Source organism: Neolamprologus multifasciatus, chromosome 3, assembly GCF_963576455.1.
Source record: "Neolamprologus multifasciatus chromosome 3, fNeoMul1.2, whole genome shotgun sequence".
Taxonomy (NCBI): domain Eukaryota; kingdom Metazoa; phylum Chordata; class Actinopteri; order Cichliformes; family Cichlidae; genus Neolamprologus; species Neolamprologus multifasciatus.
In genome coordinates this window covers 20,188,231-20,203,074 of record NC_140441.1, presented here as the reverse complement: position 1 = coordinate 20,203,074, position 14,844 = coordinate 20,188,231, and the positions used below count along the sequence as shown (strand labels likewise).

General features: G+C 41.5%; 2 protein-coding genes across 2 annotated transcripts in view; both read left to right on the top strand.

Moving 5' to 3' along the window:
- The window catches only part of nwd2 (NACHT and WD repeat domain containing 2), an 83,397-nt gene extending 73,874 nt beyond the window's left edge, over window positions 1-9,523 (top strand). The window contains exon 10 of the mRNA XM_085139918.1: window positions 847-9,523. The gene's annotated coding sequence lies outside the window, so the exon portion shown is untranslated. The remainder of the gene's footprint in view (window positions 1-846) is intronic.
- The window catches only part of LOC146521957 (uncharacterized), a 40,924-nt gene that overhangs the window by 10,905 nt on the left and 15,175 nt on the right, over window positions 1-14,844 (top strand). The window contains exon 2 of the mRNA XM_085139948.1: window positions 9,801-9,853. Within this exon, the coding sequence (XP_084996074.1) occupies window positions 9,822-9,853 (32 nt within the window). The 5' untranslated portion in view covers window positions 9,801-9,821. The remainder of the gene's footprint in view (window positions 1-9,800; window positions 9,854-14,844) is intronic.

Here is a 14,844-nt window from a genome sequence, read left to right as displayed (position 1 = left end):
CTCAGGCAGTACCTTTGTGAATTTTTGTTCAAAGACTGTCAGCAGAGAAGCAAACAGGGTGTTTACTTTGCCTATTAGCAAACCCCTATTGTTATTCCAGCTCCCTGTTCTGGTATCCAACCCTTGTCTACCAGTATTTAGGGCTATAGTGTTGGTATGTGTAATATTTGGAGCAGCAACTAAACTCTCATTGAAACAGAAACGATTTGTGGATGGATTTCAGCCCTACGTTATAAACTGATGGTATCAGATATATGACACTCAAGGAAGGTTATCTCAAAGAGGTTTTTGTGTTTTGAGGTAGGGTTTCAGCAACAGTGACACCTTTGCATGTCTGTCTTTTAAAGTTTGTGTCTTATAGTATTAAACACATCTGATGATTTTAACGTGGAAATAGCATTCAAATAAAATTTTATTGAGCCTCTCGTATGGCATAGTGCAATTCAAATAAAAACTAAGACATGGAAACAATGATTTGATCTGGTAGCTGTTTCTAAAAAAAGGCTCCTCATTTGTTAAAGAAAAAGGTTCTGGTGATTCTGGAATGAAATGTAACTGAGTTGCTATAAGCTTCCTGTTTATCTTAGCAACATAACAATTCTACAGTATTCATTAAAACATTATAAGATATGTTGTGAATTTGGTTATACTTATTATGCCTCCATCACGTAGGCTTAGCGATCGACTGGCGGTGGATTGGCTACCAGCTGGCAAACTCTGGTCACTAAAATGTGTTTTCCCCGTTATGCAAACTGGAAATGTTGAACGCATTTGAAACAAACATGTTTCAAATGTTTTTTCGTGGAGGCAAACTGTCTCTGTTTTTGGCTTGTGTTGCACTTACAGGTTTCACTACTGCTCGATGAGCAGTTGGTGAAGGTTTGCAGACAAGTTATCTTCCATGCAATCTGCTGTCAAAGCAATCACAAGGAGTTTTTCAGTGCAGCACTCTGAACATCTGTGCAACCAGTTTCAGCTAAGGACTACCAGCAACTGCTCACCAACTGGACAGAAAGCAGTGTCAATGGCTGCCTAACGGTCGTCAGCCGGTCTTTAGGCCTGTGCGACTCGTGAGCAATGAGTTATCAGATCAAATTAAATCAACATTCATGTTATTTCTCATCTGCTTGTAACTTTGTAATATTAGTGTTTCTGCCCCTTGAAACTTTTGAGTTGTAATTATTTACTTCTTTTATAAATGCTGAAATGAAAACAGACATTTAGAGTTCATCTCTAACTCCTGACTTGACTGGTTTAAAATTGTATTAGCTGTTTTTACCCAAGTAATCAAGGTACCTGCTGTATTGCTGCCCTATATACAGAGAGTACAAGTCACCTTTTCAGTTGTTGTATCAACCACTCATCTCGTGTTATTATAAAAATAACTCCTCCACCCACAGACAATACCTTCCGTTTCCAAACAAAACTCTGAACAGGTCAAATCACCTTTAACCCGACTCTTTCTGTAGGAAGAATTATTTCAAGCCTCATCTTTCCAGATTAGATTTTTCCACCTCCAGCAACCCTTCACAAATGGCTCTGCCTGCCAGTTCTTCAGGTATCCCCTGGATTTCAATCCATTCCACATTTAGAGGACACTCTACAGCAATCTCACCTTTATTGCACCTGTTTCTCCAAGATGAAATGTTTCAATTTCCCCTGAAGAAAACCCAGAAAGCGAGAAAAATGGGAGCCCAGCCAAGCTGCCTGAGCTGAAATATCTCTCCCCTTCAGTAATTGTCCGACGATCTTCCCTATCGTAAAAAACAGGAGCAATATATAATCTATTGAGTGGCCCAGAGAGCAGATAAAGGACTATTATTGCCAGCCAACAATGGCAAATATCTGAATGAATGATAGTCATTTGATGCACAGATTGAATCGTCAGTCTCATTATGAGTTTGGAAAGTCTCCAGGAGAACGTGATTGGTCATTTGGATGTTCTGAAATGAGTCTGTTACTAACTGTAAAGCCTGGTGGAGGGTTTAAAGGCTCATTACAGATGGGCTTGTACCTCAGCTCCGCATGAGAAGCATGCTGCTTGTGTGTTTTGGACATGTATAGAAAAGACGAACAGAGCCTCCCTATTGCTTTTTGAACTCTTGCTTGGAAACTTCGGCTCTTGCATTTTGAGTATCGGGGGTTCATTTGAAGCCAACAGTCAAAGACACGTGCTTAGTAGTATTACCTAACATTCACTGTAAAAAAAAAAAAAGTATAAGGACTCTTAGTGCACACCAAGTCAGATTATTCTTCAAATAAATTAATGAAAATTGGTGCAAAACAACAAAAAAAGCAAGATTTCAAGGTCCATCTCAGATACTTGTATGACTCAAAGCTACAACAACCAGTGGCTGCACATATTTTTGAGCCAAAGCATCCATGCCCTTAATCAGTTATGAGCCTTGATATTTAAATTTAAACAAATGAGTTGTATGAATATTAATAAAGGGTGTAACAAGCTATACAGAGGAAAACTAACTTTTCTACTAGGCCATAAACACATTTTCTGATGCATTTTAACCTGCGAGTCTGTGGGGATTGACTTGGTTTTGGAGCCAGCTGAGCACCAGTCACATTTTAACATTTTAGTTAACCTAACATGCATGTCTTTGGACTACAAGACTAAGCCCAGAGGCACAAAGGCATGAAGAACATGCAAATTACACACAGCAAGGCCCCAGCCAATGCTGGTATTCAAACCAGGAACCTTCTTGCTATGAAGGTGTCACAGTGCTAACCACAGTTTTATTTCATTTGAAGACAAAAATATAATATTTGAAGAATTTTCTAGAAACTACAGTCTGAAAATAACCACACAGATATATTTATATACATCAAGGAGCTTTAAAACAGCATGGTCATATTGATGTGAATATTGAAATCAACATGGCCATTTGCCAGCTTATTCTAACCTTAAATAGTCTAAAACAGCAACTGTTGAGCTCGATAGTGGCTAAATAACCTGCTGCGTTTTCCTCTGTTTAACTCAGGTTTAACTCAGGTTAGTGAGGCTCTTTAGCACTGACCTTTTGTAAACACCAAAAAGACTGAGATCATGATTATAGCTCCTCCTGAACTATATTGTAAAATCAGTCCTTTGTGTTGTTTATGGGAGGGAATCATTATCTAACATGAAACACTATTTTTCATTTCTAGCTCAACATTTTTAAAGACATGTTGCACAGCGTGTGAACAGGTGACTGTGGCAGCGGTTGCTTGTGTAGTAAGAGGGCGTATCTTTGAGTTGCTGGGTCATCAGTCTGACCTCTGTTCCCACACCTCCCAGATCAATCCAGTGCCCTCGGCTGACCCTGAAGCCAAAGCGTGGCCTCAGTCGTGCCGTAAAGTTTCTTAAACGTTGAGAAGAAGAGACGGGCGATCCTTTTTTGAGTGACAACTTTCACATACACAAAATCTTTGCATAAAAAAGAAAAACAGTGGAAACGAGACTCTAACTGCCCGTCACGTGCACCACGTTAAAAACAATCGATTTGCTTTACCAAAGGTTGATCTTATAACACATAATAGTGATGGGAACTCACGGATGTGCACTGCACTTGTTCCCTTCTCCCTGCGTATCAGTGCCTATTTACTCTGCAAACACAGCATGGCAACTAGACACCGAGGAGCCTGAACATACAAGAGCCTGCCCTGTTAATCGTGTTTGTCTAGTAGTTTTCTGTAAGCCGGGGTTTTGGGAGCTGTCTTGGTCTTTAATGCTGATGTCTCTTAGTTATCGGAGCTGTGACGTAACCGTTGAATTACTCATTGGCCCTTTGCCGCTTTAAGAAGCATTTGTGTCATCTCTGGCCGGCAGGACTAGTTCCCCTCTGACTGCGAGCCGTTTGTGCTGACCAGCAGCAGAAGAAGTAGCCCGAGGCAGGTAACACTACAATCACATTGTCAGCACTGACACAACCTAGAACCAGTTTTTGCCTTGCAAATTTGCAACCCAACTCCATTCTGATGCAAAACAGCTTTTTCCGACCCAGGCAGCCAGCCATTAGTCATTCCGCCTGACGGTGTGTCCTCCCTGCATGTAAACCAAAACACAGCAAAATATACAGGCACCTGGCCCTCAGGTGTATGTTTCCTCTGGAGAGAATAAACAGAAATAGTCAGAATTTCTACTGTTTGTTTGAATCTTTATTTCAACATCTTTCCTCAGTAGTTTACATAACATACTGTAAACCTTAATTTGAGAGTTTTTTTAATGATTCGGATGTTTTTGTTTTGTGTGGCTTCTCATAAAAACTCCTCTCAAAACCAGAGTAATTGTGGGATATTTGATTATAGGTGACCAAACTATAGGAGTATAAAAAAATGTTTGGACTCACCATGGCCACAAGTTCATAAAATAATACTCATAAAAATAGTGTGGCATGCATCACGCTCTCAGGTTTTCCTAACCTTTTCCAATTCCCATGATTTGACACATGAGAGGGAAAGTCATGAGATTGACTGCAGGGCTAAATATTTTTGAGATCTTGTGCTGTCTTGTCTTTGTGGTGAATTTAATATGGCACTTAATGGAAATTATTATCTTTTGAGCAGCAGATCAAAAAAGCAGAATTAAGTTATGCAATTGTACAAAAAGCTTAGCTTGCAGCAAGTATCAGCAGTATTAGCATTTAATGCTCTGTTTGGAGACTTTGCCTTGTTCATATTCAAATATTTGGCGTAAGCAGATTTTGTCTAGCGATAAAACATTAGCCCTCTGTGTATAAACACTGTTGTAGGGAAATGTCAGATATAGTAGGTAATATGTGACGCTTCTCTTTTGGACAGTCAGGGAACAAAACCATAAACATCCTGACTGATAAAGGTAAAGAAGAAGAAAAAAATACATGTTTCAGTTTCTCAAATGGGATTATCTGCTTGAATTATCCTTCTGTTTGTACAGGGTTGGGCCAGAATATACAAAAAAACACGATGTAAACAAGACGCCATAATTAACCGCTGTTATTAAACAGCAAAAGGCTCCAAACAGAAACCAAAAAAATCTCCAGGCCCGGTACTATAAAGCAAGTTTAGCATACAGGGGTCACACGAAGCTGGTTACCAACATCAACACGTAAAGTTAACACAGTCGTTCACCTATTACTATCTATCTAGTATTTAATGAAATTCATTTTTAAATACCAGGTCAATCCTGGGGGGGAGACATGTGATCTTGCATTTTTTTTTTTTTTTTTTTTTTTTTTTTTTACGTACTAGGTGAATGTTTAAACCACACCTTCATCATTAGAATAACCATGAAGTAAAACAGTAATCAGAGACTCGGTAATGTCAAACAAGAATCCGAAATGGCGCAAAGCCATGGGACTGTAACACTTGCTGTTTGTTCAGTTAAAAAAAAAAAAAAGATCTTTTGACTGAAATATGTTTGAAATCTTCATTTTACCACATGTGGCTTTTATTTATTTTTTTAATAAAGAAAAACACAGAGGAGTGAGTCAAATTGAAGTTAGTAATTACCTTAATTAGTCCACTGTCACAGCACTTTATAATCCATGTGCTCCCACATTGTTGTGTTTTTTGTTGTTTTTAATCTGGAGTGAAAACGAGGTGCCAAGAATGTGCTCAAGTTATTCATAGACATAATGAATTTCTAACAATTGAGACAGATGCAATTATGCAAAAGGGTTTAGGACCACTTATTGCACAGATACAGTATTTGGCAGAGGAGGCCCCGAGTTTGAGAATGCTCCCCAAAGAGTCCCAGCAGCCTGCAAGACTGCAGCACATTAAAACATCCTCGAGGGCATACAGAGCAGAAATCAGCAGACACAAGTCTCTGAGATGTGGAATATACATAATGCACAAGGAAAGAAATGTCACGGCACAACAAGAAAACAGGAGGAGGAGGAGGGAGAAGGCTGCACATCCAGCAGCCTGAGCGATCGGTGGGTTGAGAGCAGGAGCTTGTCAGATGATTATTGACCTGCCTGAATGTGACTTGTAATTGTAAAAGTCAGCTCCTAGTGATTTCGGCTCTCCATTAATGCGATAGTTCCTGAAACCTGCTGGGAAATTACCTCTTCTCTCACTCCCCTTCCAGAAGATAAGGGACACTTCGGCAGGGCGGGTGCTCGCCAGAGCAACAGTGTGTGAAACGGGGTCCTCTTTTTAAAGCGCAGCCTGTCGAACCGCTGGGCCTCTCTGCCGCTATGAATTGCACTCAGCGTTTTGCACCCCCTTGGCTTTCTCATAAGTAGCTGCGAATGTGTCAGAGGTCCCCATGAAAATGTAGATGAATTGCTGCTGAGGAGATGGCTTCAGCCATGTTAGAGTCAAGCCCGCCTCAAATCGTGAGAGAAGATTTGAGGCCACTCTGAGACGAGAGCGTGCTACCGAGATTGATTCTGTGTGCATGCTGAGGTTTTTGTTGGGTTTTTTTTTCCTGCGTGCTCAGTGCGTACACCCACCTCTGGCTCTGGATTCTTTATATGTCTTTGCACACAGCAGCAGACCTGTAGGAGGATAATTAGACGTCTTGGGAGAGCTAAGTCATGCTTTGTTGCTTTTCCACAAATAATGCCGGCTTGCATGCTTAAAAAACGGGGTGGGGGAATGAAAAAAAGGAGTGACCCAGCTGTGATGGAGTGATAGCCTTGCTTGTATGGCAGCTTGTACCATTATATAAATCAACACACCCTTGTTTGCTTTTCTTCAATCGATCCAACACGAGAAGCAAATTTGCCGGTCCCACAAGCATTTTTCAAAGCAATACCCCAAACAGAGTCCACCTGAGGTCTTGGCTCATTTCCTTCAGGACTATGAACAAAGATGTATCGAGTCCCACAGCACCTGTGATCTTTTACATCATACAAGCCTGGTCTTACTGCAGCTTAAAAATACTCAGGAGTAATGGGTACAGATTGCCCGAGCTAGGGCTGGGCGATATGACCCAAAATTCATATCTCGATATTTTTTAGCTGGATGGCGATATAAGATATATATCTCGATATTTTTTTTAAGCCATAAAGTAAGAACAAAAAAAGAGTTCTTAGTTAAAGCTGTGTCCCAGATGTCACACAGGCACTTTTATTAACATACAGCACAGATGTACATGAAAAAATTAAACAAAAATTAATTATGAGCATTTATTAATTAATAATGCTCCATAAATAAACTAAAACAATGTTGTTTTTGTGCATAACAAAGAGCTCACAATTGTGCAGTCAAAATGTAAACTAAAAGACACTGAGCATAATAACATAGAGACAGATTTCGCAGCTGCTCTGTTCCCAACTTCTACTGCGTGACTGACAGCCTGGAGTTTGAAATCCTCTTCGTAGCCGTTTCTCTAAACAGGTGCCATTTATGGTCCTTATACACACACAGTACGCTAATATTACGTTGAAGCACAGTAGGTATCACTCCGCGAGGCTCCTCGGTAGCCGTAATGCTCCAACAATCCATCAAGCGGTGCAGCTCCGTAGCTTAGCAAAGTCGTACTAAAACATTTTTTGACAGATTGCTGAGCGCTGAGTACCACATAAAATCGGTTCGCGGTCATCAAGCACAACCAGAATTCATACATAAGGCGCGCTGTCAACTTTTAAGAAAATGAAAGGATTTTAGGCTGTGCAGCCCCTCTGGGCTGCATGGCGTTAGCACGGTTAGCTCGTTAACACTTGATGCCGTCCAGCCCCACGCACGGGGCGATGCGCAGTAACTCGTTAACGGAGATTTGCCGTGTCCATCTTGTCGCTGCCTGCAGGTGAAGCGATGGGGGAGTTGTGTTCAGTGAAGGAGAGGCGAGGCAGAGTAACGTTGCGTAGAGACAAAAGTGGACAAAAGAGAGGCAAACTTGCGGCTCCACAAGTATAATTATAACGTAACATAGACTATATCGATATAAACGATATTGTCACATCTTATATCTCGTATAAAAATATATCGATATTTTTAAAAAGCTCGATATATCGCCCAGCCCTAGCCCGAGCGGTGGCACGTTCATGTGTTCCATAAGTTGCGCTGGTTTCTAATGGTGAACAAATCATAAAATGACCGCAGCACAACAATAAATTGATCCCAGTGTGATGCTTGTTGTAGGTTGGTCATCTACTAGTGCTGAGTGATTAGTCAGATTTTATTTTCAGCTTTCTTTTAATGTATAAACACAAGATAACCGAGGTAAAATTAAAACTACTGTGCTGCATTTAATTTCACAGCAATGCTCTGGTTTTGTCTTGGGTTATAAATCCAGCACCACCCATTTTTCTCCATCACTAAAAGCCCAAACACCCACGCGCTCTTTAGATTTACCTGAGCAAAGATGCAAAATCTTTATAGAGAAAGTAAAAGTTACACGAGGTATCTGTGATTCTATAATGAACAGCATAATGACGTCAGCATCTGAAACCACAACCAGAATACAACCAGTTGGCAACCGGCTAAGTTGAGTCTCCTGTTGTAAAGAGGCGCGTTGCAGATGAGTTGTGCTCATCGGCACAGACCGACTCAGACTGATTGCAAAGTGCTGGCGGTGTCTCTGCGTTCATTATTAAGATTGCAGTTATTTGCAAACCGTCTCCATAACTACTTTCACTCAGTCGTCAAAAAAAATGCGAAAACATTTCAATACAGTTATGGCTTATGGTCTCTTGAAGAGCCTTAAAGGAGACTGCGGCTGGTAGCAGAGCACCTTGAACGATAGACTTTGAATCCCACCAACTCATTTAAGTTTACCTCCATCTAAGTCCAATTATATGAACTGCATCTACTGTACATGTTAAATTATTTATCTTTTTTTTTCTGTGTTTACAAAAATTACTCAGAGGTTTCCAAGCTGAACAGGAACATCCATCCATCCATTCTCTTCCACTTATCCAATTTAGGGTCCCGGGATGGCGCTAGAGTCTATCCCAGCTATCACAGGGAGGCGGGGTAGACCCCGGACAGGTCTGCAGCCTGTCGCCTGCTATTTATAACACCAGACAGATCATTTAAATGAAGTCCAGCAGTGTTTTTATGTTACTCCCTAACATCATGATATGGTGTACAATTTTCTCTTCAGCAATGACAAAGACATTATCCCCTATAATTAATTCCTTGTTGACAATGTGTCTCTGCGCCAGTGTCACCCTATAATTTCTGTCACCACATTACACTCGTGGAGCTTATTCTGATCGAAGGAGTCAGCTAGAACCAAAAATAAAGCGCAGCAAGGTCAGAGAGGTAAGGTTAGGAAGAGAAGTTGTTTTCTCAGGTGGCCACGCAGCCTTTCCTTTTCCTCGCCAAAGAGACAGGGTGTCCTCCACCTCCCTCGATCTCTGCCTCTCTCCTTCGCGTTCAGACAAGCCCGTTCAAGACTCGGTGATTAATTATTTACCCAGGCAATGAAATGCCAAAGGCTGAAGAAACATACCACCAGGAGAGAAAAGGTCACTCTCATCCTGCACATAGGTACAGCACACTCACACAACAGTGATGAATGGCAATAACATCTCTATCGGCACTTCAGGCAGACAGAGTTTTCATGCCGATGTTCTAATAGTATCCAAAAGCAAGGGCAAGGCAAAAAAACTTGAGTGATGGTTTGAAATCTTCAGGAGAGCCCTGAAAAAGCTCTGGTTCCTAAACCCATCGGTATGTCAGAGGTGGTAAACGGTCCGATCCACAGCAGTGTGTGCGCGTGTGTGTGTGTGTCCAGTAGAGTAAACTGCAACCTTTCCTTGCGGTGAAAACGATATGTGCACGTTTTGACACCTGAGAGTTTGCGTGCTCAGTTTAGTTGAAGGGTGTTTGTGCGATTAAACTTTGATAACTTTGTTCATGTCTCTCTGCAGTTCCACGACACAGCTAGCCAAATGGGGTGCCAATGCTGCCGGATGATTAAAAGGTGAGAAGTGTTTCCTCTTGTTGTGTGTCTGTTCTTTTCTTTGTGCGTCACTTCTCTGTCTTATGCAATCATCGTCCTTTTTGTATATTGTCACAACACTGATGCTCAGTAAAACCCCACAGTAATCAGGAAGAACTCCCTCAAGAACTCTTGTTACGGAGAAAAGGAGGAGGGAGGAGAAAGAGGAAGGGTTGCTCTACCAGGAAGGGCTGTGTGTAAAGAATTACAAGAAAACTATATAAAGATGTCACACCACCTCCATATTTACCTGTTGGGTCACTTTGAGTTTGCTAAGGGTTTATAAGTAGTGTCATGCAGCTACAAAACTAAAAGACTTTCATACAAGTAGGAATTTGTTTTTCTTCCCAAAAAGATGATTTGACTAAAGTAAAAAGAGGAGTTTTGATTTTGGAATAGGCCAAAATGTTATTTTAGACAGAGTTTGGTGTTGGCACAGGGTTTTCCAGTGGGTACATTTTATCTTAAAGCTGATTGTTTCTGTTTATTAAAAGGGTTGATCAATGTTCAAGGTTTTCATCAGGGGTTATAAAGTCAGGTTTCACAACTGCAGTATCACTTAAAAGAATCCCTATTTACAAGTTAATCATGCCTGCGCTGTGATTTTTAGCTGTATTTATAGCTATATAAAATGCTCACTCAGATAATTGTCTCCCACTTTTTTCCTCACTCTGTCTTGGTGTAACCGCTAGCTGAACGGGGATTGCCTGATCTTTTCTTGCAGAACAGCTAGGAAAACAACCCCCACATATATGATACCGTATTTTCCGCACTATAAGGCACACTTAAAATCCTTTAATTTTCTTAAAAATCAACAGTGCGCCTAATAATCCGGTGTGCCTTATGTATGAATTCTGGTTGTGTTTACTGACCTTTAACCGATTTTACTTGATACACGGCACTCAAAAATCTGTCAAAAACTGTTTTAGTAAGCTTGCTAAGCTACGACGCTGCATCGCTTGATAAATTGTCGGAGCATTATGGCTACCGTAGTCAGGAGCCTCACGGAGTAATCTGGGTCCAAAACTCCGTCCGCTTCAGGTCCCAAAGTCAAACGAACACCGCAGCATCACTGAGAGTTAAAACTGTCTAAATTATTTCATCTGTAATAAAATGATCAGTGTTGCTGCTTTACCGGGTGTAAAGTCGTGGATGCCTGGATGTTAACAATTAAGTTTAACATCCAGGCATCCACGAAAACAGAATTTATTCCATTTAACGGAGTTAGAAGTTAGCAGGAAGTTAGCTCGCTAGCTTCCACCTAAACATGATACAGCATGTTCTGACTGACAGATTTCTGAAAAAATTAAAACATATAGCTCTGCTATCACTTCCAACATAAATGAAGACAGAAAACTAAACAGCAGCGACGTTTGTAGGGTTACTGAAGTTGGACTAGCTGGTATATAATGATGCTCTATGTGATCGCTAGCGACACAGCTATGTTAGCATAATATAAACAGTGAAGCTGGAGGATGAACGCTAACTTCTTTCCACTCAACAAAAGTTAATGTGAGGGTTCCTGATGGTTAGAGACAAATGCAATCGCTTGGCAGGATGCTGTAAACGGACCAAACTTCAGTCGGGAGAACAACTGAGATAATCCATCCACAATACGAGGTTAGTTATTAATATACTGCAACAACATGGGAATAGAGCAGCTGCGAGAGAATTCAACATTAATGAATCAATGGTAGGGAAGTGGAGGAAGCAAGAAGAATGAGTTGAGTAAAGTTTGACTTATCTGACTGTTTTGTTTCGCTTAATGCGCCTTATGGTCCAAAAAATACAGTATTTAATTTTTTACTCACTCTAGAGGTATATGGAGACCCATTAAACAGCTCCTCAATAACAACCTCTCACTGTTGATTTCCCAATGTTACTCGTCAGTGCCACTTCTAATGTCTTCTTGGCCACTTAATGATTTCTTGTCTGTTTCATGCCGATAGTGAGAGGCCTATTTATAATACGTCTGCTTTGCGAGCCCCATGTGGATACTTAGTACAAACTGTGAGTCGATATGCCGATAGCCTTCACCTCCATGTTACTGTATTTTTTAATTTATTTTTTGCAGGGCTGCCTAGTCATTAAAGCCTACACGACATCATTGTCAGGGCTCGAAATCACCATGCTTTGTGAGGCGATTGAGGAGACAGAATAGGGCAGAGAAACAAGGCCTTGATTGCAGATTAATGAATGTGCACACAGCTATTCACATACCAGAGTCATAATCCCGCTACACAGCTGTTTTTTTTTTTTTTCTTTCTCTCTCATGTCAAAAGATACATATGTGAATGCTTGTGACAAGCACGCATTCCTCTGTAATTGTCTGGAGTGTCACATTTCTGGGATTAACAGGATTGGGGAGGGGGGCTGGCATGGCTGGGCCTTTAGATTACTGGATCAGCAGTAGGAGTGATGCATCAAATCTAAGAGGAACAATCACAAACAAGTCCGACTTATTGTGGTAGATGGAGTCGGCATGAATAGAGAAATCTTTGATCGGGGTATCTTGGGCGTGCACGCTTTGCGAACCCTTCGCTGGAGTATTTCCTTTGAACTTCACAGTGCAAGGTGGAAGTTCTCATCCACTTAAGAGGACAAAGTGCCTCACATTGAAAAAATTAGGATGTTCATCACAGCTCTAATGGTTTCACTGGCATAAAATCTATAGGCACCTCTGCACCATTGTATTTCAGAACAGATGCAATCAGCTTTAATTTCTGTAGCACATGAGGGAAAGTAGTATTGTGCTTGTGCACGTGTCTAATCACTGAACTGCCTGTGAATGATTGCCATCGGCTCTAAAGCGAGCGCCCTGAAGAATCAACTTGAGCAACATGTATGCAAAGAATATGTTGCCTCTTATTTTTTTTGGTCCGTCCACTCCAGCAAAAGACCAAAACCAGAAAGTTGGAGCAATCCATCCATCCATTCGCTTCCGCTTATCCTTTTTCAGGGTCGCGGGGGGCGCTGGAGAGGCGGGTTACACCCTGGACAGGTCGCCAGTCTGTCGCAGGGCCAACACACAGGGACAGACAACCATTCGCGCTCACATTCACTCACACATTCACACCTAGTGGCAATTTGGATTTTCCAATTAACCTATCCCCACAAGCTGCATGTCTTTGGACGGTGGGAGGAAGCCGGAGTACCCGGAGAGAACCCACGCAAACACGGGGAGAACATGCAAACTCCACACAGAAAGACCCCGGCCTGATGTTGGAATTGAACTCAGGACCTTCTTGCTGTGCGGCAACAGTGCTAACCACCGTGCCACCGTGCTGCCCAAGTTGGAGCAATGTGTCATTTATTTAGTTTTGCTCTCAGGTGATAGGCGTCCTGTTGTCCCCCCCGCAAGTCTTTTTGTCCAGCTTTATGAATTATATTTTTTTCTGTAGTAAAACGCCCTGTGCATCTCTCACTTTTCTGAAAGTACACCTCAAATTTCACCTTGGCAGCGGTGCTGCCCAGGAGCAAAAGAAATGGAAAACATTCATTTTCTCAGCTTTCCACTGAGAGGGGAGACAGAAGGAAAGGATGCAGGGTGAGAGAGAGGTGCTTAAGTCAGTGGGTGAGCGCACGTGTGTGTGACTGTAACAGTGTAGGCAGGTGGCTTTGTGTTTGTGTGTCTGCGTACTGGGAGGGAAGACAGAATGCTGCAATTTAATCGATCTGCACATTTGAAAGTTATCTTCTTAATTCTAAGGACTTCTCAAGCTCATGTTGAATACTGAACAGTGAAAAGTGAAGCCAAAGGAGGGTTAGATTTAAAAAAAAAAAAAAAAAAAAAAACACAGACAAGTGAACATGACAACTTAAGACGAAGCAGGCGGGAGGTGAGAAAAGCTTGAGGGAAGATGCTGAAATGAAGGAGAAGTCAAGTGCGAAGCTGTAGAAGATTAGTGAGCTGCAGCTACACAACGGTGACGCTGAAGGAGACATGAGGAGGAGGAGGTTGTTTTGGAACAGGAGCTCCTGGAGAGGTGAAAGATGGAGGCTGGCAGGGTGGAGGAAAAAACACATGAAATGAAGAAAATATGGGCGTGAAAAACACAAGCTGCTCGCAGCAGGCGATGTCTGACAGACTGTTGCGCCATCCCCACCGCAAACCCCCCACCCTCGCCAACACTTGTAATACCTGTCGAGGCGTGTGCGTGAGCGTGTGATAGCAAGCCGTCTTGTACTTGTACTGCTTTTACTACTTCGTCTCGTGTCCTTGTAAGAACATCCTTCAAAGCGGAGGTATCAGGTTGTCGTTATGTCCGCGAGGGGATACTTACTGTGCCATAAATGAGCTTTAATTAGTCTCAGACCTTTGCTGACCTCTAGCATCTTTTGAGGAATTGGGATGACATCAACGAATCTCTGGCCGCGCGTATCGCTGCGATGTACAGAGTGAAAGTCATTTCACAGCAGGGATAACAAAGCAGGTGAGAGCAGAGGTTCAGCAGAAACATCAAATGAGGCAGCGACACATGAGGGCGATGTAATGCGTCGGTGTTACTTTTCATGGCATTTTCTTATTCTGATTGAAAACAGACGCTCGTTAAATTGATTTGTCACAATGCCACTGTTTAACTCAGTATCATTCATACCAAAGAGCCAATTGAGCACCTTTTTCTAAAACAAAAAGGTTTTTCTAAAACACTTGACTTTATTTGTATGTACTTGGAATAAAATTCATAATAATACATTTCCTTGCATATAAGAAGTTAGCTAACAGTTAGCATCTTGTAAAATTTAGCATTAGCAAAAAAAAACCATTTGATTATAGTTAAATTTAATTTACTTTATACTTAATTTAAAGCGACAGCTTTGATTTGTGAGGAATTTGTTTACTGTGCTCTCTGAAGTTGGCCTAATTAACTGTTTAACTTAGGTTTTGCTTTTTAAGCTAAGCTAGGCTAATTGCCTTGTGACTTCACCTTCGTACTGAACAGACAGACCTTAAAGTAGCATCCTCCGGCTGA